The sequence below is a fragment of the Crotalus tigris genome, unplaced genomic scaffold (genome assembly GCF_016545835.1).
Source record: "Crotalus tigris isolate CLP2741 ecotype Arizona unplaced genomic scaffold, ASM1654583v1 scf7180000018371.15429387391:27106975, whole genome shotgun sequence".
Lineage (NCBI taxonomy): Eukaryota > Metazoa > Chordata > Lepidosauria > Squamata > Viperidae > Crotalus > Crotalus tigris.
Window position 1 is genome coordinate 12816421 of NW_024096970.1, and position 26570 is coordinate 12842990.

The 26570-nt window shown below is 38.8% G+C and overlaps 2 protein-coding genes across 5 annotated transcripts in view; both read left to right on the plus strand.

Annotated features, from left to right (window-relative positions):
- Window positions 1-2249, plus strand: part of MICU2 (mitochondrial calcium uptake 2) — a 72908-nt gene extending 70659 nt beyond the window's left edge. For both annotated transcript variants that reach the window (XM_039351457.1, XM_039351455.1), the window contains exon 13: window positions 1322-2249. The gene's annotated coding sequence lies outside the window, so the exon portion shown is untranslated. The remainder of the gene's footprint in view (window positions 1-1321) is intronic.
- Window positions 2250-5192: 2943 nt separating this feature from the next.
- Window positions 5193-26570, plus strand: part of ZDHHC20 (zinc finger DHHC-type palmitoyltransferase 20) — a 52593-nt gene continuing 31215 nt past the window's right edge. Inside the window, exons 1-3 of one of the 3 annotated variants that reach the window (XM_039351462.1) lie at window positions 5193-5374; window positions 21484-21510; window positions 25919-26013. In XM_039351462.1, the coding sequence (XP_039207396.1) occupies window positions 25954-26013 (60 nt within the window). In that variant the 5' untranslated portion in view covers window positions 5193-5374; window positions 21484-21510; window positions 25919-25953. Of the gene's footprint in view, window positions 5375-5437; window positions 6308-21483; window positions 21511-25918; window positions 26014-26570 lie in introns of those variants that run through there. The other 2 variants (XM_039351460.1, XM_039351461.1) reach the window with 2 other exon arrangements.

Here is a 26570-nt window from a genome sequence, read left to right on the forward strand (position 1 = left end):
AAAATGTGATACACATAATAAAAAAATCATTTTCCCATATTTCTCCATGTACACACACACACACATTATCTACAGCAGACATGTCAAACTCGCGACATCACATGACGTTGCGCAATATATCAGGAAGGTTTTGCCATTGCCATCAATGGGGTGGGCGCGGCTTCTGCGTGATGCATCCGGCCCGCAGGCTGGCAGTTTGACGCCCCTGATCTACAGCATCGCTTCTTCCTTTATTTGCTAAGTTCAAATGTAATATCTTACAGTAGAGCCATTTCTGCAAGACTGTGGTAAGTATATGTACTTACATGATCAATCCCACCAGTAGCATTACTACTGTTTCAGCATAGTCTAAACTTGAAATTCCAAACGTTTATAAGTTTATCTTAATATTTCTACAATAGCAATGTAAAATAGAATCAGAATCTGAGCTGGAAGGGACCTGCAGGTGACCCTATACCATTTCAGACAAGTGGCTGTCCAGTCTCTTCCTAAAAACCTCCACAAGCACTCACAACGTCTGAAAGCAAGCTATTCCAGTGGTTAATTGTTCTCACTGTTAGGAAGTTTCTCCTTAATTCCAGGTTGCTTCTCTCCTTGATTAGTTTCCATCCATTGTTTCTTGTCCTACCCTCTGGTGCTTTGGAAAATAAATTTATCCCCTCTTCTTCTTGGCAGCCTCTCAAATATGGCAATACTGCTATCATGTCCCTCCCAGTCTACCTTTTCTCTAGACTAGCCAAACCCAAATCCTGCAACCGTTCTTCATATGTTTTAGTTTAGAAATACACACTTATAGGTTTATGGTTTGAATAAGCAAGTGTTCCAACTTCAGGTTTCCAGATTAATAGTATCTATGGTTATTGTTCCTAATGTTAATTTCTCAATGTAAATACTAAGACATCATTACAGGTACTCTTTGACTTATGACTTAGTGACCATTCAAATTTACTGAGGGGCTATATATGACCCAGATTCTAAGTTCTGACCACACAGACATGTGACTGAACTTCAGGTGCTTGGCAACCAGGCCATATTTACAGCCATTTACAGCATCCCGCAGCCACACAACTGCATTTTATGGCACTTTCGGATTTTGGCAAAACCACACTTGTAGCCCAGCATTGATTTGCTTAATTACCATGAAGTTTGCTTAACAGCCTCTGCACAAGAAGTTGTAAAATTTTAAAAATTTACAACATGATTTACAACCATGGTGGGCAGGCTCCATTATGGTCATAAATCAAGAACTATCTGTACTACAAAAGGACTAGATTTAGTTATCATCTAATAAACTTTTTATTCATGGCATTATCCTTGGCAGATATACAAACAATGGAACATGGAGAAGACAGAACATGGAATATTCGGAACATGAATCCAAGCCAATCTGTAGAATTTTATTTGACTGCTATCCAGGCCTCCTTTTGAAACCTGGTAGAACATTCTCTCCTAGATCAATTCTAATGGGAAGCACGGATGTTGTATTTGAGACTAGCTGCAGTATCTATAGCAGGGGTGTCAAACTTGCAACGTCACGTGATGTATCACGACGTATCGCAACTTTTTTGCCATTGCCAGCAATGGGGTGGGCACGGTTTCGCTATGATGCATCCAGCCCATGGGCCAGCAGTTTGACACCCCTGAGGCTGGTCATCCAACATGTGTTTTCAGTTACAATCCTCATGATTTTCAGTCAGTGTGACTCATGCTAGGATTTGTACTTCAACCTATCTGAATCTGGCATCAAACTAGGAAAAATATTATTAAAATGTGGACAAGACGGCAGGCTTTCATTTTCTAGGAACAGGCTGAGCTAATATACTGGGCATAGTTGGGAAAAAATTATTTTTCTCAGTCAATACCTGAAAATCAACAACAGATGCCAAGAATATGTCCTCCCTCATAAGCTTCCAGGTACATTTAAATAATATTTCATTGAATTCAGGATTATGTAATGCAACTGTAGAGACATAGTGACTTCATAAATAACTCACGGTAAGTACAAATCATTTTTACATTGTGCATTAACGCGAGTAAAAAGCTGACAGTGGAGGAAACCCATCAGATCCCTACACTGGTGTCTTAGTCTAGATTTTGATTGCCAGCAAGACAAAAGTTGAAAAGGAGAGTAGACAGAGGAGAAATGGGCAAACTCAAGATAGTGAGATACAATTTTTTCCACAGTTTATTGTAGTTGTTTTGATGTATGTCTTTACTGAATCTTGTCAAGTAAAGTCCTAAATATTTCATTGGATCCTTTGTTATCTGGGCAGTCAGATTCAAGAAAATTTCTTCCTCAGAAGTTAAGTGCCTTGCTATTACTTTGCTTTCTTTTCATTGATTTTATAGCTGAAAAAGCAACCAAAATCTTTATTTTCATCATTTGAAAGATAAAATTAATCTACCCAAACAATATCATGGGCTTACTAGATATTCAGCTGGAATTGGAAAGTATAAGGAAGTATAAATAGTATTTTTATATAATAAAACCTAACATAAAAAGGCAGACAATTAATGACAAACATGGTTGAAATACTATACCTCCAGAAAATGGGAACTATATTCCTCCAGGCCCAAAGGCCCAGGGTAAAGATCCAGTTATTAACCATCTTCCTAAAGACCTAGAGGGTGAAAGATATGCTGTATATCAAAAGGAAGTCTGATCCAAAGGCCAAAGCCACCATAGAAAATACATACTTCCTAAGTTTTAAGAATAACACTGTTTCAAGGACTTGACCCAGAGTGTTCCTTTTCTGTTGGGGCATTTGAGGCAAGCAAATCTTAAGTATATGTCTATATTTGAAAATAAATAACAAACTCCCACAAGAGGGAGCCCTGTTTCATCTTCCTTGTTAATTCATATTTGCAAAGATTAAATTGACCATTTCTAAAATAAGAATGAGAAACTGCTACATTACTTTCATAATTCTAGCCCATAGGCACTGACCAAGGCATATATAAATAGAGTTTGATATAATATTGGTTTAAATAAAATAGAAACTGAAATCCTAAAACCCTTTGGATTATTAAATAGGTCTAATTTTCTCTCTTCTGGGCCTTGTCCTTTTGGATCTTTTTGGTATTGATAACAACCTTAACCAAAGCAATGAGTTTTTAAGCATACCTACAACATGCTTACAGTGGGATTTTGCATATGGATATCTTTTAGGAACCTTGAACATTGCTGTTTCTTAGGTTGCTGAAAAGATGCTCAGAAGTAGACATGGGTAATGAATGATATTGCAGGCCCTTGGCTCGAGCATGTATATTTTCCCAGGATCCTACAACTATTCCACAGACCCAGAAAAAGATACAGCTTATTGAAGGAGATGTCAACATACGTAATGTGTACAGCCATATAGCATAGTATACCCCTACTTTGCAAGATGGAAATGTTGACCAATATTATGAGCACATAATTCAAGGTGAGCACATACTGAGAAAATAGACACTCTTTATATAGCTCTTAAAAATACTACAACAGGTTGTAAATTTCCATTAATCCAGTCTGCCAAGATATCACCTAGCTGATCAATAACAAGAAAATCTTGCTCAACCACATTTTATAAGAGGAGCTTGTCTCATCCTTCAGTAATAGCACTGCAGATGATGCCAAAAGAAAGTAACAATAAATGAATATTTATGGAAAGATGTCTGAGTTTGTAAGCTCAGTAGAGTCACTATACTAGCATCCTTCTGACACTCAGTTTTTACTTGAACAAATGTATTGACAATTTTAAAATTAATGAACCAAATTTATCCTAGCTAAATAAACACAACAAGAAGTGAGAGATGAAGCAAGATGGTGATCTATAGCAGTTAACCTCAGTGCACCCCAAGAAGTACTGGTAAAATTTATCTTGATTAAATAATCAATCCACAGAATTGACTTGACAAATTCTGGGAGTGGAAGTCCACACATCTTAGTTACTAAGATTGAGGAACTGTGCAAAAGAATATCCTTGACATTATAATGGGATGGAGTTTTAAAAGTATTGTGATTACGAATAATATTGCTTTACATTCCAAATAAAATGTACAAGTCTTCCAGTTCTACATAAATATGAACAAAATAATTTAAAATTAGCATAACTAATTGGGACCATCATAACATTTACCATAGCAATAATAAAATAAGATTTTTACTAAAATGATTCAAAAGGTTAAAGTGAAATTATTTATCTTGGTGCCTTTTCTGAAAGCAAGGGGTGGAGAATTGATGCAGTACAAACAGAACACACTTTATTATTTGAATATGATACCTTAGTTAACTTATATCATTGATTTAGTAAACCGCAATGGCTGTAAGCTGCTTGGATCACCACTTTGTCTCAAGTTCTAAGCCCCCCAAATGGGTTGTTTTGTATTTAATTTTATGAAACGCAGTAATCAGTTGTTATAAGACCCAACATTTATTTTGATATCAGGCCCAACATAGTGCAAATATAATACAGAGTTTTATTATTCATCATTCACTAATGTTACAGACTTTCATCAGTAGATGTCTGTTCTACATCTTATTGGATTAATTATGAAGATGAAGCTTAATAACATCTTTGTAGTTCATACAGATGAATTAAATCTTTCGTGTGTTGCGAAACAAAAAGGGTAACCTAGTTTCTACCAAAAGGCCTTTGCTTTCATATACAGTAGCTGACTGATGTACCAGTTTAAAAGCAGCAGATGAGATGGCTTCATTTTGGCATGTTTGAATGACATACCTTACTCTGTACTTTCTGACCAATTGTGACTGCAGAGGCACAAGGCAAAACAGCCACAGAACTAGGTTGGTTTCCAAACCAGCACTGACCTCCAAATGCTTCACTCTGCCTAACTGTAGGACTGGCTACCAGCACTTCTGACAAATCCAGGTTTGAGAAAAATGATACTTTACATCAGTGTTTCCCAAACTTGACAATTTTAAGGCATGAGGACTTCAACTCCCAGAATTCCACAGCCAGCAACGCTGGTTGTGGAATTCTGGGAGTTGAAGTCCACATGCCTTAAAATTGTCAAGTTTGGGAAACACTGCTTTACATGTTTACTTTCTGTCACACCCACTCTGCCTACCTAAAGGTAAACTGGCATAACTCTAAACCTAACTCCTGCCAACTTCATGAAGTATCCAAATAAGTTTTCTTGGCAACTTCACAAGAAAAATGGGAGGGGAGAAATGCTATTTATGCCACGTGGGGTTCATGGATGAAAGGCAGGAGATTTTTATTTTCCTATTTCCTAAAAGAGCATACAGCCCTAGGAGCGGGTCTACCATTTGAGCATCACCCAGATCTGATCTTCTGAACTGTCAAGCCACGTCCAAGTAGGCATTGCCATCCGCTGAGACCTCGCGCTTTTGCCACGTTCACAAATCAAGGTAGACAGCGAGGTGACCACCTCGGAACATTGCCGAACAGCTTGCCCTTTCTTTTCCCGGATGTTCCTTCGACAATTCAGTCTAGATTCTAGCCTAAAACCCTACAATTCCCAAGGGAACCACTCGGGATTAACACACTTTATTATTCGAATGTGATACATTAGGTAATTTAAATCAGTTTAGCTCCAGGAATCAGCCAAGTTCGATCTTTCACCCTGCCTATGACTTCTGTCCCGAACTACTTAAGCTCGCTTATCTAGGAACACCCTTTCGAGGACGGCGCTAGAGTCGTTTTCCCCCAGGTGGGATCCAATGGTCGAGTTGAGGGAAGACGAAAGCGACCCCAGCTATTGGTGATCCCACCCTTCGGCCAATCCCCACAGGGATGGCGTCCGAGAACCTCTGAACTACCCGCCGCAACCGGCCAGGCATCGCAGAGGAGCGTGCGGTCGTGGGGAAGGGCTGCTTGGGCGACTTGGGTATACATGAGAGAGCGGCCGGGAGGTAAACGGAGCTCCTGTGAAGACGGAGGAGAGGCGGGTAGAAGGTCCCCGCCCCACACACTCCCGCAGTCTTAACCGCTGGGCGCTGCTACCCGCCGTTTCTTCCTTTACGCTCGCCGAGCTTCCTTCTCCCTCCTCGGTAGTCGCTGCGCAAGGCAGGCGCGCCCAGGCCCTGCCCCCTTAGCGTAAGGCAAGGAAGGGCGGGGGCCGGCGGGAGGCTTCACCGCAGCGGCGAGCGGAGAAGCGGCGGCGAGAGCGGCTGCAGCACCGATGGCTCCTGCGGGCGGTAGCGGCAGCTCAGCGACGGGGAAGATGGCGCCGTCGCACGTCCTCAAGTGCTGCCAGAGGGTGCTGGCTTGGGTGCCCGTGGTCTTCATCGCCCTGGTCGTGGCCTGGTCCTATTACGCCTACGTGGTGGAGCTCTGTGTGTGTAAGTAAGCCGTCGAGGTTTCGCTGCCGCCCTGCCGGGGAGATTCCAACTGCCCGAAGGCGGAGGAAGCTGCCCCATAATCGGGGAGAGCGCACCTTCGCTGGGTTGCTTTCAAAGGCAAGATCCGCGGAAAGGGAGCGGTGGTCTCCATCCCCAAATTACTTTATCGGTTTTCCGGCTTCTTGGCTTCCTCCTTCTTGCGCAAAAGTCCAGGGGTGATTCATTCTCAAAGGTTTGGGGAGAACCTGTTGCCTGCCGCCTCTCTTTCTCTCAGCCCCAAGAAAAACCACTTTTGAAAAAGCTTGCCAAAAATACTGCAGACTTGTTGAGGCAGTCTGCGAGAATTGGACACGGTTGAACGGGAAGGAGGGGGGAAACCTCGTGTTTAAGACTACTCCTGGGCATTTGCCTTAATCTGGGAGAATTAGCAATCCATCCTCGTGTTGTCAAATCTGGACAGAGTCTCTTTTGAATCCTTCATGTGGATCAGAGCTTGCGGTTTAAGGAGAGGAATTGAAATGAGGCAAGTCACTCTTTGATTAAGTACAAACAGGGTGTTGTAAGAGCAAAATGCCTCTTATGTAGCCTTATCTAGAAGTACATCTTTCTTTTCCAGTGGGGTTTATTCCAAGAAAAGTGTTTGTGGCATTGCCAAGTGTTTGTTTTCTCTCAATATGGGCATTAAATCCTTTTAGGGTTCTTTTTTCATACTGAGACTGGGGATGCGGATTGATAACAGAGGTGTGCTGTTGTGTTGCAGTTCATTTTGGGACTGTTAAAATCCTTGAACAGTCCTTTTTTTGTTTTTGTTTCAAAAAAATATGTACTCCATATTTAATGTCTTGTATTCCTGATGCAACTTTAAGTCTACATTCAGAAATGAGAAAATAATGTGAAAGTCCACTCTGTAGTTGATTCTTTACACTCTTGTTGGATGAATTATGAGCCTGTCACTCAGATATGAGAATACAAATGTTTTGACTAATGATAAAATGTACTGGCAAGACCTTTAAGTAGACAAAATTTGAGCCCCAAAAGGTGATTGGGAAGAGAAATAATTTAGTGCAGTGTTTCTCAATCTTGGCAACTTTAAAACAAATGGACTACAACTCCCAGAATTCCCTGAGAAACACTGCTTTAGTGTATCTGTACAGTAATGCTTCCCTGTGTTTCTTTGTATATTGCTCATTAAATTGTAACACAGAACTGGTTCCTCTCATGTTGGTCTAGAAGAGTTATCTTTAATTAATCCTTCATTTGTTAAAAGGTTTAGGGCCCATTCCAAATAAAATTAAAAATACAAAAATAATTTGAGTAGATAGTAGATTTGATTTGTATGGTAAAGCAAATGCAGATGAAATCCTTAATTTCTATTTTTATGAAGTAATTAAAAGTGACTGCTGAAGATCATAACAATGAAAACTGTAATGCATGCATATCAACTTGGGGGAGAAATCCAACTGGGTTCAATAAATCCTATTTCTAAGAGTAAATATGGATTGCAGATTTAGTTATATTATTCACTTAACCAGGGTAATTCAAAAAAATGAAAGGATAGTAGTAACTAGTTTCACCGCCCTTAATCAAATATCAGTTAATCATAACTAACCAATAGCACACGGTAACTCCATTCTTAACTGAAGGTGACATAGGACTATAGCACTTATTTTAAGAAAATCAGAGGTAGATTTTTAAAAAAATGATCTATATTTTACTAAAACTATCTGATTAGAATGTTCATGAGCAAAACAGTACAACATGATAGATATTTCCAACATTCCCTGACAGCTTCCCACGTGTCAGTGGGGAATCCTGCAGGAAACACAAACTCAATTGCAATTCCCCACACACCATAAGCAAAATCTTTATTGGTAAGACGTTTCCTCAGAGTGATGTCAATTGGGAAGCCGGTAGGGGTCCCTCACACATGCAACCTCCCTAGCCCTCTATACTTGTGCCTCTCTGTTCATTTGTACACTCCAGAGCACTCTTCCTGACCCGATCTGCACTTCTGTGCACCCTCCCCAATCCTTATTGCATGTCTTGCACATCTCCACTTGCCCTTCTCCACTCTTGCACACTTCTTGCACTCTTTTCCACCCATGCTTCAGCCTTGCATTCTCTCCTCAATCTGTGCAGCACCTCTCACACACCCCAGTCCACCTTCCAGACCCATGCTGTACTCCTATGGGACTCTACAACTCATGCTGCATTTGTTATGCACACTTGCACACCCTTCCTGACCTGCACCATGCTCTCTCCATCAAAGACTGGACCTTTCACACACCCTCATGCACACTTCTCAACCCATGTAGCATGTATTATTTTTTATTAAGTCAGTGAGGAAGCTGATATGAGGTTTAAACTGGGTGGGTGGATGGATGGATGGATGGATGGATGGAAGGAAGGAAGGAAGGAAGGAAGGAAGGAAGGAAGGAAGGAAGGAAGGAAGGAAGGTTGCTTCTTGCTGGTTTTCCACTAGGAACAGAGAAGTAGACAGACACCTGGAAACTACTCCCACTCCCATTGATTTTCTTGCCCACTATGGTCATTCTGTTTCTCTGTTTAGGTAAAGAAATACTTCTGCAATAATGACCCAACAGGTTACGGATTGCCTAGTAGGTACTAAAATGTACGGTTCCTAAGCAAAGCTGTAGTTCCTTGTAGTTTCAGTATAAATCTTGAAATAGTTCAAAGGTTTGTCTCATTTTGAACGCCATTAATGGTTAGTTTCTAAATACCATCTCTTAGCATCAATTCTTCAGCTCTGCAAAATGATTCTAACTTCAAATGTAGTAGTTCTACATAGTTATCCAAAAGGGACATTGTTCTAAACACGGGATAGATCTTATATAACGGCTTCTTGACTTATTCTTCCATGTTTTGATCTGTCAGTTTTGGACAGAAATGTTTCACATCCAAGGTGTACATGTTCTAGACCTATAATTTGTATCCTTTTGCTGAAAACATTAGAAAGAAATAATGCTTTGGTTCTGCAAGGTTACAGATTGCATATAGAATTTGTTCATTAAGCTTTCAATATACTGTATGTGGCTAGATGAAAATGTTGAAGCTGGAAATAGAGGAGCATTCTCCCTATGTTCAACCTTGACGCATTGATGCTGTTTTTTTCAGTTTCTTCATGCATTGAGCATTCTGTGATTTTAACAACTGAACTAGGCTAGTATGCTCTGGACTTTAAAGCATGAATATACCCCTGAAGTCACCAGGACTCAGGCTTTTATAAAAGTGATTTTCTTTTGCATGATGATTGATTTACAGTTGTAGCAATTTACATATACCAGGTAGCTTCCTAGAAGAATATACAGTGAAGGGGTTGGTGAGTATGCAGATGTCTTCTAATTATGTGCTAATATTTATAACACTTTCAGGAATCTCTTGGCAGAGTTCCTGAAGTATTGATTTAGGCCAGTGGTTCTCAACCTTTTTAATGCTGCGACCCCCCCCAACCGGTCATAAGTCGAGGACTACTCAACCGGTTGTAAGTTGAGGACTACTCAACTGGTGCAGCACCATTTGCAGAATGGGACTTTTGGCGGGCTCAGCAGGGCAGAGACAGCCTGGACAATTCCTATTGGCTTTTGAAAGCCAATAGAATTAGACTCTATTCAAGAGAGGCTATTCTATTGGCTTTCAAAAGCCAATAGAATAAAAGGGAGTAGCACAGCTAAGGAAAAGGGGGGAAAAAATGGCGGACTGCATTGTTTGGCGACCCCCGTGAAATGGTCGTTCGACTCCAAATGGGGTCCCGACCCACAGGTTGAGAACCACTGATTTAGGCACATTTTAAAGAGTGATCTGATTCTTCATACCAATGCACAGAAATCAATAGCTTGGAATAACTTTTATATTTTCTTTTTTACTTTTTTCATACATAGATTCTGTATGCAGAAAACTCTGAACAATTGTTATCTAAGCCATGTTCAGACACAGTGGTGGCGCAGCAGTTAGAGTGCAGTACTGCAGGCCACTTTAGCTGACTGTGTTCAGCAGGTCAGCGGTTCAAATCTCACCGGCTCAAGGTTGACTCAGCCCTCCATCCTTCCGGGGTAGGTAAAATGAGGACCCAGATTGTTGGGGGCAATGTAAATATATATATATATACATTGCTTACTGGTGTACACCGCTTAGAGAGTGCTTGCACTTAAAGCAGTATATAAGTCTCATAAATAAATAAATAAATATGTGATCTAACATATTTCTCAGTTTCTGCAAACATTTTATGATTTTTCAAAATGATTTTCTGATATCATCTAAAATAGGAATATGTAAATTAAAGTCTATATAGAAACCAAAGTATTAAAGCAGGATCTGATTCTAGATTTGAGATTTCGTGGATGATTAAATCTAGCCTGTAATATATTACTTGTGCAAAACATTTTGCATACCCAGTTCCAATTAGTTTGTAATAGGTATATGGGTAAGATGTGGTTCCATTCTTGGCAGCATAAATTTAATAAAAATGTATTCCATTAACCTCAGGAAACTAGCATATGGTTGGTCAAGACTGATTGACCTGAATGTTACTGAAAAGACTTCAAACTGGCCTGAATTTGATAAGAAGAGTCCACAGTAGATATTGTTTTTATTTATCCACAATTTGATTGCAAATTCTACAATAGGTGCATAAAATTTTAATCTTATTATTACATAGAAAGCACTGTCTACATTTATGGTACTAGAGAAGACTTCTTAAGTAAAACTACCCTTATCCTTGCCCTCATGGGTTTTTTTGGATTACATTTTGCGCTAAGGAAGACAACAGAAAGAGATATCATATGAATAGCCCTGGATAAATGTGAGTAACCAATATTAAATTTTGTCGCAATAAGCAGAGGGAAGGTACAGTAGTATAAAATATATGAGTGGAAATTAATATTTGATGTAATCATTTTTACCATATGTACAAATGCCTTCTCCAATCTAGTGCTTCAAAATTTGTTGAGACAACTCTCAAAATTCACATGCCATATACCTACTTATTCGAGGAGTCATCCTTTTAGGAAATTTGTAATGCCCTTATTTTTATAATGTAAAGATTGTAGCTTACATTGACACTGTTTACTAAAGTAGTTTTAGCTTCAGATAAACTACTTTTGGAAGGAGAATGAAAGTTACTTGGTCCAGTCATTTTTTTAATGCTGAATCTTCAGTATGAAAATAGGTTCAGATAACTAACTTGCATTAAACACATTATGTACCAAGAACAGATGCTGACGACTTTCTATATGCAGAAGTTTATGGTTGATTTAAGATTGATAGAATTAAAATAATTCTATCACTTAGCAGTCAGCAATATCTCAGGAAATTGAAATACATATATTTGTTGTCTCCTCTCACTCACATTATTACCCAGACCTGAATGAACAGACGTGAGACAGTTAACATGCTGTGCAAAAATATTTTTTCACTATTATAAGGTATGTTCGTGTTATTGTGTCAAGTGTGCTGATATGAAAGGAGGTATAAGGCTATACTCTTACCTTCCCATTAAGCAGTCAGGATTCTTCCTTCCCAGGCAGATACTCTGTTGGAAATCTTTAAAGTGATAAAAATGTATTTTCACATCTTCTGATACTTATGCATGAAAGTAAGCAATATAACCGTGAAGACAAATTCTGACCTTTAATAAAAGGGGAAACTTATTTTTATTTTGTTTTTTATTCTCATTTCCTGGCAGCCAGAAATCATTTTATATGACGTGAACCATGATCAGGTTCTCTCAAATTTATAATATGTACTTGACATTTTGATATGATTGTGAATCCAAGGCGCAATGATTGATTAATGCAAATTCTTTGCAAAAACAAGGACAGAGATATGTTCTTATTTTGCTGAAATTTAGTAATGTCTTATTTAAGCTGCATTCCTCTAGGCCAGTGGTTCTCAACCTTTTTAATGCCGCGACCCCCAACCGGTCGTAAGTCAAGGACTACTCAACCGGTCGTAAGTCAAGGACTACTCAACTGGTGCAGCACCATTTGCAGAATGGGACTTTTGGCGGGCTCAGCAGGGCAGAGACAGCCTGGAAAATTCCTATTGGCTTTTGAAAGCCAATAGAATTAGACTCTATTCAAGAGAGTCTATTCTATTGGCTTTCAAAAGCCAATAGAATAAAAGGGAGTAGCACAGCTAAGGAAAAGGGGAAAAAAATGGCGGACTGCGTTGTTTGGCGACCCCCGTGAAATGGTTGTTCGATCCCAAATGGGGTCCTGACCCAAAGGTTGAGAACCACTGCTCTAGGCCAGGGGTGTGGAACTATGGCCTTTTATGATTTGTGGACTTCAACTCCCAGAATTCCTGAACCAGCTATGGTGGTTAAGGAATTCTGGGAGTTGAAGTCCACAAGTCATAAAGGGGTCATACTTCCCCTGCTCTAGATAACTAAAGATCTACAGTACTTTTTGTGATTGCTACTGTACTTTATTTTGAACACTAGCATGAATAGTATATAATAGAGTAAATATAGTTTAACAGAGTAAGTATAGATTGGTATTTTGCCATAGAAATAAATAGTTTTAACAAGTGGGACATAACGGAATTGTAACATCTACATCAATCTGCCAATCCCTTTCATGAGAAATCCCTTTCACATCCCCTCTCTCTGAATTTTAAAGTGAGTGAGTTATTTGCCTCTCCCATGAAAGAATTCCATTTAGTCCCCTCTGTCTTATACACAACACTCACACAACAACAACACCTTTCCTTGAATAGGGAGGTGCTTTCTTCTCTGGAATTTGAAGTGGGCAGTGCAGAAAATGTTGCTTGCTTGGGAATAATTTTTTTTATATAATTGGCTCCAGTTTGCCTCCCCCCCATCCCCGATTACCAGATCTAAGCAGTTTGGGGGGTGAGATTTCAAACCAAACTTTTAAGTAATAAAAGGCTGGGTTTTTTTAATACAAACAGCAAACTAAGGATTAGAACAGGGGTCTCCAACCTGGCAACTTTAAGACTTGTGGACTTGTCTTAGACTTATGGACTTCAACTCCCAGAATTTCCCAGCCAGCATGGGAATTCTGGTAGTTGAAGTCCACAAGTCTTAAGAGTTGCCAAGTTTGGAGAGTCCGGATTAGAAACAGTTTAATTGCAGCAAATCACATGGCAGTGTGATGATCTTCATTTTAATATTAGTGCTTAATAATGTGTAATCAATCTGAGCAAATAGGCTGAGAAATATACAATTGAGCAAACAGCACTTAAAATAACCTCCAGCCCCTCACATGATTGCCTAATTAGATCTTAGGGTTGAATTCTCTGGCCCTGGAGTATGAAATCTATTTTCTCCTAGTTCCTGTTTTTACAAGCCTCCAGTCAACCCTCATTCAGAACAAACCCACCTCTGTTTCTTCACTTAACTTATGACCAAACATTTGGGTTCAATTGCAATCATTAAGTGAGAACTATTATGAACATGAGAAAAAGTAAATTCTCTGTATTGCCTTTATCTTGTCCTCAACTCATACCCATTCTGGTGTAAAGTTAGTGAGCTCCCCTTAAACAAACAGGAGCCGGTCATATGAGGGGTGCCATTCTGCTTTGGGCAGCTGAAGAATCTACTGTAAAAATAGGTGTCTTCCCCAGTCCCAGCCCACATAAAGGAGAGTAGTAATTTCCTGCCAGGTGGCAATGTTTGATGGAAGCCATCAAATTGACAATCCCTTTCCCTAACATATTCTGCAAATGCAGGTAATCCTCGAGTTATGGCAGCTCATTTAGCGACCATTCAAAGTTATGACATAACCCCCCCCTAAGTACTTATGACACAGTTCCAAAGTTATGAATGTTGCAGCACCACAGCAGTCATTCACCCTTACGAAAGACCACAGAGGGCACTTCAACATTCACCCTGCCTATTCCGCTCTCCCCGCTGCTGCCGGGTCTCCACAGGCACCTGTGGATACTTACCTTAAGAAGATCTAGCAAGCCTTTGGTTTCTTGGCTTGCTTCGGTGCTCAGGCTTTCAGTGCATTCTCAAAGCATGGAGGCCAAAATTACTGCAAGATCAGTAGCGCAAGATGTCATGCTACTGATCTTGCATGATCTCCTGGTACTTTAGGCTTCTGTTCTCTGCAAATAGAGGCCTGGATGAGATCTGCAGCAAAAGGCTTTGCAAATGGAGGAAAGGCCTGAAGCATCAAAGCCTTCCCTCCATTTGCAAAGTCTTTTGACGTCTTTGCAAAAAGCCTTTGCCGATGAGAACGGAGGCCAAAAGGTGTGTGTGCAGCCCTCCAGCCCCCCATTTACGAGAATGGAGGCCCAGAAGAACTCATGTTCCCTCACCCAGCTTCCATTCTTGGCAGCAAAAGCTTTTTGCAAAGATGACCGGAGCCTATAGGGACGCAATTTCTTGTCCCTACAGGCCTTGGCAAGCCTTTGCTCAAAGCGAAACCACGGCAGAGAGGCTGAAAAGGAGACAGCTCCCTTGATCATTGAGATCTACATAAGGTAAGTCACCTGGTTGGTCAAGATGGGGGGGGAGGCATGAGATATCTCAGTGGGTCGGGGGAGGTCTTGCGTGGTCGGAAGCACCAGGTCCCCCATGGCCTTCCTCACCCTAAGATACCTTGTGCACTTAACGAATCGCACATTCAATTAGCGAATCTGTGGGTGAAAGCAGGGGGTGATTATGTTCAAGTTACGTGATACACTCCTATGAATCCTCGGGTTACAAATGTAATTAGCAGGCTCCATTATATTCGTAACTCGAGGATTACATGTAGTATACAGGGATGTGTGGTGGAATGTAGGCTGGATTCCCACGAGGCGAGACAGCTGCATTCCATCACAGATGGCACCATTTGATGGCAGCATAGCATGGATTAGAGATTGGCAATGAAGACAAGAAATTTTATGCCAATTTAGACTTCTGCTTTAACTTAGCTAATTAAGATCATGATCAAATATCTATTTTATTAAGTCCCATCCCAAATGTCCCAAATAAGTTTTTCAAGGGGCAATTGTATTTTCTTGTTTTTTTCCTTGAAAATGTTTTACTTCTCATTGAAGAAGCTTATTCAGTTCTTCAGAATCAAAATGTTTTCAAGGGAAAAAAACCCAAGAAAGTCTAGTTGCCTTTTGAAAAGCACTTTTGGGACAAGCATGACCTGGCTGATTGAGAATCTCCACAGATGTTTTCCCATCCCAAATATTTATCATTTTATTACTGCAAAAATACAGTATTAATGGAGCATTTTCAAGATTGGAAAAAGAACATACTTGTTCTGATTATTCTGGACAAAATTAAAATTAAAATAGGAAATGAATAAGGGTGTTGTACTTTGTAGGGAATTGTAGCAAAGATTAGTGCAGAAGAAGGTTCATTGTTGAGCATTTAAAAGAGTAGAAAAGGGAGGTAGCTAACTGGTTGATTTTCTCTAGGAAGCGAATAATAAAGTTTACAGTGCCAGGGCATTAGTGTGGATAGATTCTTGAATCAGCAGTGCTTATTCTAGGCATGGCAACTTCCCAAATATACTGTGCTGGTTCATTTGGCTATGTCAAGAGGAGATGATTCATTATCTTATGCAGTGTGTGTATGGTAGCCAATTCAAGAAAGCACCTTTATCTGCTGAAGAGTGTTCTTCTCATGTTCTTCTGATGACTTTAGATTGGGTTCATGAAATCCTAATTGTACTAAGCTTGCATGGTAGGAAGATTAAAGATTGATCATTGTTTAGCTGTTCAGGCTTGGTAAAATTCAATTTTTACCAGAAATGAAATATAGTTTATGGAAGTTAATGTTTTTTTTTGAGAAAGACAGCTAGTGATCAATATATAGGGAACTCTGAAAACCAGATGCAGATTGATTAGAAGCCACATTATATTTCCAAAGAGCCAAGAGAGGATTATGTTCAGTACAATGCCTTATCTGCCAAGCACCTCTCACATAACCCTGAGATCCCCATGCACTCTTCCTGACCCATGCCATTCCACACTCGCCTCCCCAACCTGCGTAACAGTTTCTCCTGTGCCCCCTTTCCAACCCACACCACCCACCCGTGTGCCCTCCCTGACTTTCACAGCATCTCTTGAGCACCTCACATCCTTCCCTTCGACTTGCAAATTCCTGCTGGTTTCCCCACTGACTTTGTCCATGCAAGCTTCCCACAAGCAAAGTAAATGGGGAAGCCAGCGGGAATTAGGGGAGGGGGGAAGAGAAGAAAAGGGAAAGGAAGGGAGATTTCTGGTGGCTTCTTGCCAGCTTTCCCCAAGGAAACTCAATAGGGAAGGCAGCTGGAAGTTGTTCCTACTGCCACTGCTTTTTTAACCCACCCATGATCATTCTATTTCTCTATTTAGTTATGGAAATATCTCTGAAACGATAACCCAGCAGGTCACGGGTTGTCTAGATAAGTCCAGTATTCACTTTACATTATGTAAAGTACACTTGCAGTACATTACCCAATTGCAATTTTTTTGATAATTATTTTCCCATTTTTTTCTTCAGCAATAATTTGTAAGTTGTGTATTTTTTTACAACATAGTGGTAGGGATGTGCACAGAAGAGAACATTTGTTTGGTTTTTAACCCTAAACAAACTGTTTTTCTTTTGGAAATTTTGGCAAATCATTCCAGATCAGCTGTGATTCAGCAGAAACAAAACCTGGAATATTTCTGTTTTGGCTTTGGAGGGATTTTACAGGATAGATAGGACAAGATATTATCCCATCTCTTTTCCTTTCTTCCAGTGCTCCCAGTTGTCACGTCCCAGTTTACCCCATCTCCCTGCTGCCTTCTCTCCCCTCCCTCCCCTTGAATTCCTACTGGTTTTCCCTTAATTTCCTGGGCTTTTTTCCATTCTTTTTTTCATAAATACCCAGACAATCAGGTTTTTACTCAAAACTCTTCTGCTTTGAATTACTGTATCTCTATCCATATTTAGAACTAATGATTCCAGTTTGCTATATATCCTTACCAGAAATGTTTTTGGAATAGAAAACTGGTTTCTCCAACTGTTCCTAAAGTATTGTCTAGTATGCTTCTCAGATTGAATATGGGGAAAGTTGTGAGAAGCTGTGTGATCCTTCTTTCTCAGCATCATACTAGAAATTATTCCTACATAATTTGAAAAAAAGCTCCAAGTAGCAATTGTTTGCTCAAACAAGCTCATTCAAATTGAAATTGTAAGATAAGATAAAGTCAAATAGTTTCCTTCTATAAATTTCATATATATTCACACACACACACACAAACATATACACATGTATACATAAAGGGGAAAAAAACAAAAACTGTCACAATGAAAGAGGTGTAAAATTGACAGATTTCTGAGCAACTTGGAATGCTTTTAATTATTCCTAGAAGTAATCAATGAGCCAACCAATAGCTTGAATTTCCAAAATAAGTTGTTATTATAAAATAAGTCAGAACTTATTATTACCAACACAATCTGTGGAATACAGATGATTCAGGGTAGGTAAAAAAGATGCCAAGGTTTTCACAATAGCTTTGCTGGCTTCCATCCATGTTGGATTTGAAGGATCGTAAATGGCTCAGTCCTCAAGAAAGTCTTTGCAAAGCTTACTGAAACTTACTAAGCTATCATTTCAAGAAAAGAGCCAAACAAAATGCTCTAGGCAAGATGCTAATCCACATTTAGTTTTCTAGAAACTGCTAAAGTATCAGCATCCTTCACTATTGATCAGGGGGGTTGGAGCTTGTGTGAAATGCATTTCAATCATATCCGGAGAAGTACTATTTTGTCACTAGGAGAAATTTATTCCTATCTCTCTGCAGGTAGGTGCTAGATGGGGATGGTAGTGACATTTTCTTCAATGTACAATGCCGGTTTGGCTGATTTGCATCTCAAATGGTGTATATAGTATTTTGTGTTATAATGACTTAGTCACCTATTGCAGGGGTGTCAAACTGCCAGGCCAGGGGCCAGATGCGTCATGCCGAAACTGCGCCCACCCCATTGCCGGCAATGGGAAAAAAGTCACGATACATCGCGACACGTCACATGACATTTCGAGTTTGACACCCCTGACCTATTGGATCTGATGCTACTGCAAAGATAATTGCCACCTATCTTTTTATTTATTTAACTGTTTATTAAATTTATGGGCCACTCATCACAAGGTAACTCTGCTATTGATGAGATCAAGTTAAAACTCCAGGCATGATACTTCACAGTCATGGGGATGGAATGGAAAATGGCGGATTAAAAGGAAAGACCATAGTGAACTGTTGCTCCTGAATGTTTATTAATGACAAATTGCTGGCATCCATATCTGTCATTTAATGTGAATTAAATGTAAATATATATAATTTGTGTACTTTGTTATGGAAGAGACATAACATATGTAGATTAACTCTCCGTATTACTTCAGACACCATTGATTTAGTCTGTTATTTTGTAAGGATATCTGATCACAAATACTGCCAGTTACAATCCAAAGTGTTAAATCATAACTTACTGCATTTAGGATCCTTGTTCCAGTAGATGACAACATCTAGCTAATATTGTCTTTGGCTTAAAAATGTGTTTGTGAGGTGAAATGTATATTCTGCTGTAATTTAACAGTTTTTTAGTGGCTTATAGCCAGGAAACCTCCCACACACACACACAAATAATAGTACAGACACAAAATACTGAAAAACTCAGATGGCATCAGACCCCAACAAACACAAAACTAGCTGGGTGACCTTGGGCTCTCTTTCTCCATCCAATCCAGTTCACAAGGTTATTGTTGTGGGAAAAATAGGAGGAAGAAGGACTGTTAGATCTGTTTGCTGCTATGAAGTAATAAAGGCACGGTAAAAATCTTTATTAGATTTTGTATTATTATTTTATTATTCACAGTATACTGGTATAATATAGTCTTTTCTATTGTACTTTTCAAATGCCATTGTATTCTTTGAGGCTGAACTACGATGGTATTATCTGAGAAGGAAACATTATTTAAGAGCTCTTATATCCAATGGAGCTAAGGTATACTGAGCTTGCAAATATTGTTTTGAATAGCCATATATGGGATAAAGCTATCAAGCAAATAATAACAACATTGGAATTAGCTGTATTTAAACTTCTTATTGAATATGTGTGTTAATTTCAAGGCTAAATATTAAACATACCAATTAATGTTAAATTTAAGGGAAAGAAAATTAATGATTATAGCAACAGCACTTAAAACTTTTATACTGCTTCATAGTGCTTTGCAGCACTCTCTAAGCCAGTAGTTCTCAACCTTTTTAATGCCGTGACCCCAACTGGTTGTAAGTCGAGGACTACCCAACCGGTCGTAAGTCAAGGACTTTCCCTGCCCGGGAGCGCTGCGCATGCGTGGTGCCGCCCCTTGCGCCGGCCAAGGCGTAGCTGGCAAGCGGCAGAGATGGCGCAGGCCGACCACCGGCTGGGCCACCAGCTGGCCCAGCCCAAGGGAGGTAAGGCACCTGCCGAGCCCCATGCGCGCCAGCAACCCTCCCTGCGCCTGCCGGCCTCCCACCCCTGGACATTTTTAGTAGTTGCTCAGCAGGGAGGGGTGGAAACTTCCAGACTGCTCACCTTCGCTGCAGACAACTTGCAGCACCGTTTGCAGAATGGGACTTTTGGCGGGCTCAGCAGGGCAGAGACAGCCTGGACAATTCCTATTGGCTTTTGAAAGCCAATAGAATTAGACTCTATTCAAGAAAGTCTATTCTATTGGCTTTCAAAAAATAGAATGAAAGGGAGTAGCACAGCTAAGGAAAAGGGGAAAAAATGGCAGACTACGTTGTTTGGCAACCCCCATGAAATGGTCGTTCGACCCCAAATGCGGTCCTGACCCACAGGTTGAGAACCACTGCTCTAAGTGGTTTAAAGAATCAGCATATTGCCTCCAACAATCTGGAACCTCATTTTACCAGCCTCAGAAGGATGGAAGGCTGAATCATCCTTGAGACTGTCAGGATCAAACTCATGGAAGTGGGCAGAGTCAGTCTGAATACTGCATTCTAACCACTGTGACACCAATAGTGATAATAAAAAGTATTATCAGTAATAGTTTTTAAAATTACCCACATATATTCGCAGATAAGACCACCTATGAATAAACCAGCTCTCAAATTTTTAAACCAAAATACCATGAAAAATACACTACCCATAGATAGGACAATTGTAAAAATTAAAGCATATGAGAATTTTGAGAGTTGGCTTATCTGCTTCTGGTGTATTTTTCATGGTATTTTGGTTAAAACTTTGAGAGTTGGCTTATCCAGGAATATATACAATTACTAGTAAATACCAGATTACAAACCCATGGTTTTTCGAAATATCTTGTAATGACTCACTCAGTGATTCCTCACAGATCAAAAAATGAAAGGTATGAATATCATTTTTCACCATTTTGCCCTAATAAAGCTTGGGTGCTTAATTTAACTCTTGAAACTTTTGTGACACTGAAATCTGTTTAAAACATTAGGTTTTTCTGTATCTGAAAACCATTGTCTGGTGCAAGGATTAAAAGGCTATGCTGGGTCCAGAGAGGTACAGTTTCAAGTCCATTCTCGGTCATGAAAACTTAGTGGGTGACTTTGGACTGTTCTTTCTCAGCCCATGCTACCTCCCCAAGGTGATTGTGTGGAAAAATTGGAGCAGGCAGTGCAGTTTATGCCACCTTGACCTCTTGCTGATAAAGAGGGATAAAAATCTTAACATTTTTTAAAAAGGAAATTATAACTTGATTATTGCACACCAAAAAGGATGGAACTGGCAGACGTCTTAGATTTGTTATCATTTCAGTTTATTAAGCTGTGATGTGATGATATAAACTGGGGCCCTCTGCCTGAATTTTTGTCTGCTGCCATTATATAACTTTCATCATTTTCATAATCTGCATCTCTTGAAGGAAATATGAAATAAACACAATTGAAGGAACCACCGATTCAGCATGTCTGTTTGTCAGAAGCAAACATGCTATGAACAGACAAATGGGGAATTGTTTGCCAGTGGCAGGCAAACAAAATCATTCCATTTCCCCAGGGAAAAACGTTCATAGTCCTTCAATTGTTTTGTTATTACCTATGTAAATAGATAGGTTTTTTTGAGTGGAGAATGACAAAATGCACATTCTCTTCAATTAAGTTAATATGTTTGAATACATTGTGTTTTATTAATGTGCTCAATTTCTAAAATTGTCAGATATACTCACGCTCGTTTTGTTTTTCTCCAGTTACAATTACCTCAGTTGGAGAAAAAGGTATGATTCTTTCTTTGTAAAATATTTTATATCTGTGCATGTGTAAAGTCATAGAGTATTTGAGTTTAATCTTGCAAAATTACTAATTGCTTCAATTTTGGAAAGAAAAAAAGATAATTCCAGCATCATGCCTTTCAGTCATGTGATGGATTTCTTCAGCTGTTGAAAAAGTGGGATCTTGGCAACAGAAATATTGCTGACACTTGCCTAAAATCTAAAATCACTCAGTTTTCTAAAGCAACAGAAGCAGCATAAGCTTACAGTTCATCAAATCAAGCATCCACAAGAATTGCTAAGCTAAATAAGCAAAAATAGGTTTTTGTAGCCAGAAAGTATCTCAAAAAATATGCAGAGTACTTTCCATTTTCCATCCAATAAATACTTGTGTGCCCTCTAACCTACATTCAGCAGGATAGTTTAGTCTAGTGATTAAGGCACCAGGCTAGAAAGCAGGAGACCATGAATTCAAGTCATGCCTTAGCCATGAAAGTCAACTAGGTGACTTTGGGCCAATCACTCTCTTAGACTAACCCACTTGACTGGATTGTTGTGGAGAAAACAGAAGGTGGGAGATGTGTTGTATATGTTTGCCGCCTTGAGTTATTTGTAAAAATTAAAGGTGGGATACAAATAAAAATAATGAATAGCACAAATGACAATTGTACAAATGTTTTGAGTTGGTTGCATGTCTTTTTCTGTAAACTAAATATTGCTGCAACTTCGCTTGTGAGGTTCAGATCAGCAATCATCTATATTAAAATACAGATTTGAAAAATATTCTTACTCTTTCCCTCTAAATTCCATCCCAGAATGTTCTGGTTTCCCCAGCAATGTCTCTCCTTTAACAGCCTTTAAAATGCAAAATAATGGAATTGGATTCTTTGTTCTTTGTTTTTTTTTCTGTGGAAAATGGTATGGAAAAGCCAATTACAGATGATTATAGGAAATGGAGAAAAGATGCAGAAAGAAGGAAACAGGTGCTAAATTAGAGAATAGGAAATCAGAAATTTCCTTTTGACATCTGTAATTTTGTAAGATTATCTGTTTAAAAAGCAAACTAATTTGTTCTACAAAACTCTCTGCAGCTGTAATTAAGTATCAGGAACTTGTTGGCTGGAAGATTCTAGAAGGAATATCTTGTCAAGATCAAAGATGATAGTAGCAACAACTCAAGTGTTCTTTAGCACGGGTGCTGCTAATAAGATCTGGAAAGATAGTAATGGGAGAAAAAAGTAAAAAAAAATGTGTGAAAACAGCAGCTTTAAACTTTTAGAGAAAGACTTAAAAATAACAAGCAGCAGCAAAATAATGATTCTTTCCCCATCTTAGTCTGCCAACCAGTTTTCTAATGTCCAAGGAGAGAAGAATGAATAAACCTTTGCTGATACAATCCAGCATTAGGAAACAGACTTTCCCAAAAAATATACTTCAGGTTTTTCTGGTCACAGATTTAGGTGCTACAATGCAACCTTGTTCTTACCCTAACGTTAAAGAAATTAAGTCCTTGGCTTGGTGACAAGTAAGTTTCTTAATGCGTATTTAGAAAAGGAATCCTTATTTAATCATTCCTAATAGCGAGATGCATAGACTAGCCAATCGCTGTGAAAAATAGTCTGAGTTGATAATTACAGAAACTGGAATAAAACTTAGAAATCTGGATCTCCTTTCTCCTATAGTCAGATTTTTCTGAAAATGGTAGCCCCAATTTAATTTTAACTGCTATAAATACTTGATACAGTTCATTGGGGGGCGGGGGGACTCTAACATAAAACAAAAGTGACTCTTTAATCATCTTTTCCAACTGTATAAGATTAAAATCTCCAAATCTCTTTTTTGCTAAGGCAATAGCAATAATGGATCTCTAAGTAAATACCTTAAACACATTGCAAAGGATTAACATAATGTTAAAGCCAGTTTAAAAAAAAGCATCTTGATCTATTCCCAAAAAAAAGGTTTTAGGAGAATTATTTAGAAGCTATCTTGAATTAGAATGATATAATCAGGCCGCCTTTCCTTAAGCCCGCGAGCAGAAACATACAGCTCTTATGTCATGCTTCCATACTGGGCATCACATGACCTTCAGCCCATCCCCAGGAGCGAATTTCATTATCTTTACACAAGGTGCTTTCAATTATAGTGACTGTCAGGAGTCACCGCACAACCGATTTGATCCTTTATTGCATGGGTATCAAACTTGCTGTGTCACATGACGTGTTGCGACATATCATGACTTTTTTTGCATTGCCGGAGCTGGGGTGGGTGTGGCTTCTGCATGATGCAACCGGCCATGGGCCAGCATTTTGACACCTCTGCTTTGTTGGGACACTTCAGATGCAAGTAGCAAGATATTACTCTATGCAGTTGAAACCCTGTACTGGGAATTGAACTCCTGGTCCTTTGCATTTTAGATGACTATACAATGCATGGGTTAGGAGCTATCCAGGTCCTGGCTAATTTATAGTTATTATAAACTTCATTTTGAGAGTCAGTGAAGCACTGCCTGAGATTGCACTCTGGTCTGTTTAGAAATTGACAGTTGATGCAGCCTATGTTCAGGCCATAGTTGAGATATAAAACTGAGTGTTATATTTACAACGCATGATTCCATGCAGATATAAATGCAGATGTTAAATAAGAAGAATGAAAGTACCAGGATAGAATAGTTTCTCATGGATTATAATATTTTCTTATTATAAATATTCATAATTAAAGAACTAAGAAAGATATAAATTACGAGTAGCAGATTATGTTGGCAGACTGAGCATATCCAGGTGAAATAGAGGATGAGCTTTTCTGAAACTAAGGCTGGATTTTATTAATTCAAATGTATTCAATTTGTATAGCCACACATCTCATATTTGTAACTCTGAGCGGCTCACATATTAAAAACAACCACATAACACAACCAATAGACAAAATATGGAAAACAGTAAAAACACAATAACCCTTAAAGCCAAATGAAAAATGTAATTAAAAGTAAAAATAATTTTTAAAAAAGGATTTCATTAGAATGCAAGGATTTCAACACATAATGATTTCTAGCTCCATATCTTCTAATAATAAAATACAATTTATAATATTTATAGTGCTTATCTCAAATTGCATATACTATTGCTATCATATTCTTTATTCAGGAAAATGCACCTTTGATTCTGAACTCTGTTTAGAAACCTCAGGAAAAACTCGCTTGTGTTATCAATACTGTTATCAATACTTATCTAAAAAAAAGACAGCCCTGATTTTTAAACCCAGAAAAAAATAAAAAGCAAAGAGAAAATTCCAGTGCAATTACTAGTTACTATGGTTGCCATCATCAATTGAAACCAATCCTGGCAATTTCTATTCCTCATATATGTATCTATGTATCTCAGGTTTTTTGTGTGTGTGTGCCTGTCTGTTTGTATACTATTCCTACAAGTCATTTTCAAAACATGGAAAGATCAGGGTCTCCAAATAATTGAATTAATATTGGCTGTTTAAAGTAAATTGACTAGAAAACAAGAAACTCCATCGGGACTTATTTGGCTACCTATCTTGTATAATGATTCTACGCAGCTTACAATGATCCATAAAAACACAGCTAAAATCAGAAGTCTTCCCTGCTCCAGGCTCCAGACTAAACAGCTTCCAATTCAACCCATACCCTAGTCTAATGTTAGGGGCAAAAGCCAGGTGGAAGATTCAAACAGAAGGAATCCCTTGTATCTCAGGAGGGAGACTACTCCAAAAGGCTGAGTCAACTATCAGGTGGCAGGATTTAAGAAAGGGGACCTGGAGCGTGCTCAGCTATCTAACATAATAGGAGCATAGATACTATTAGTGAGAGGCCATCCCACAACTAACCTGGGTCTGTGCCATGTGGAGCTTGAAAGATGATAACCAGTACCTTGAATTGGATCTAGAAAGCAACTATAGCAATGCAATTTTACTTGGGTAAACTGGTAGACACTCAAAACTTCACTTGCCCCAGCATTCTAAACCAGTTACTGCTTTTAGATATTCTTTAAGAGCAGCCCTATGTAAACTAAATTGCAGTAATCCATATGCTTGGAGCATCCTTTTGTGCTTGTATTAGTTTCTATGATAGAACAACATCCATACCTATAATTTCACACTTTGGTTTACAAGCCAGGCTTCAAATCCACTTCTGATTTTTGTTTGCCAGCTACCTATAATTGTTATTTGACTCAATTGGAACTGATCTAAGTTTTGTATGAGCCTATTGTTGATTTATTGTTGACTATTACTCTAGGTTCTGTGCAATCTCATATTCTACAATTATGTCTCCAAATTTATTTTGCTAATAGGGCAAATGAAATGTTGCATTATTCCCCTATCTCTTTTTCATTTTACGTTTTTGCTCTTTTTAACAGTTTTCACTGATATCTAACTTGTATTTTTATTGCAGTTGTCTACCTTGTGATTTTTCATCTGTCATTTGTTATGTTTGCGTGGTCCTATTGGAAGACTATTTTTACATCTCCTGCCTCCCCTTCCAATGAGGTAAATGTTATCATTGGCAAAGTTATGCAGTTCTTACTACTGAGTTATTTGTGTTACTAATGCTTGCTTTAAAATAAGATGTGTTAAGTTTTCTTTCTGTTTAGTTTTTCTGTCTCCGTTTAATAAATTATATTGTGCTGTGAATGAAAATCATACAATTATTTTCTGAAATTACTGCATTGCCATAGCTTAATTTAGATTTCTTTAATTTGAACAATTTGCTATTTTGAATGACATAGCTTAGTAATACAGTGTTCAGATAGATGGCCTTTGTATTTTGTTTCATAATCTTAATATAGGTATAAACCAATTCACAATCTGTGCATTTTTATAATCATTCTTATTTTAACAATTATGTTCAAAACAAACTTCATTCTCACTTAGGAGTGCTATTAATTTTAAGATACCCAGGTAATGTCCAAATTCTGTAGAAATGTACAGTGTCAGTATGAAGTCACTATCAATGCTCTAACCCATGTTACACCCAGAGGGAAGGAGGGAGGGAGGGAGGGAGGGAGAGAGATATGCACTATGGAACTCCTTTTGCTAAATTAAAT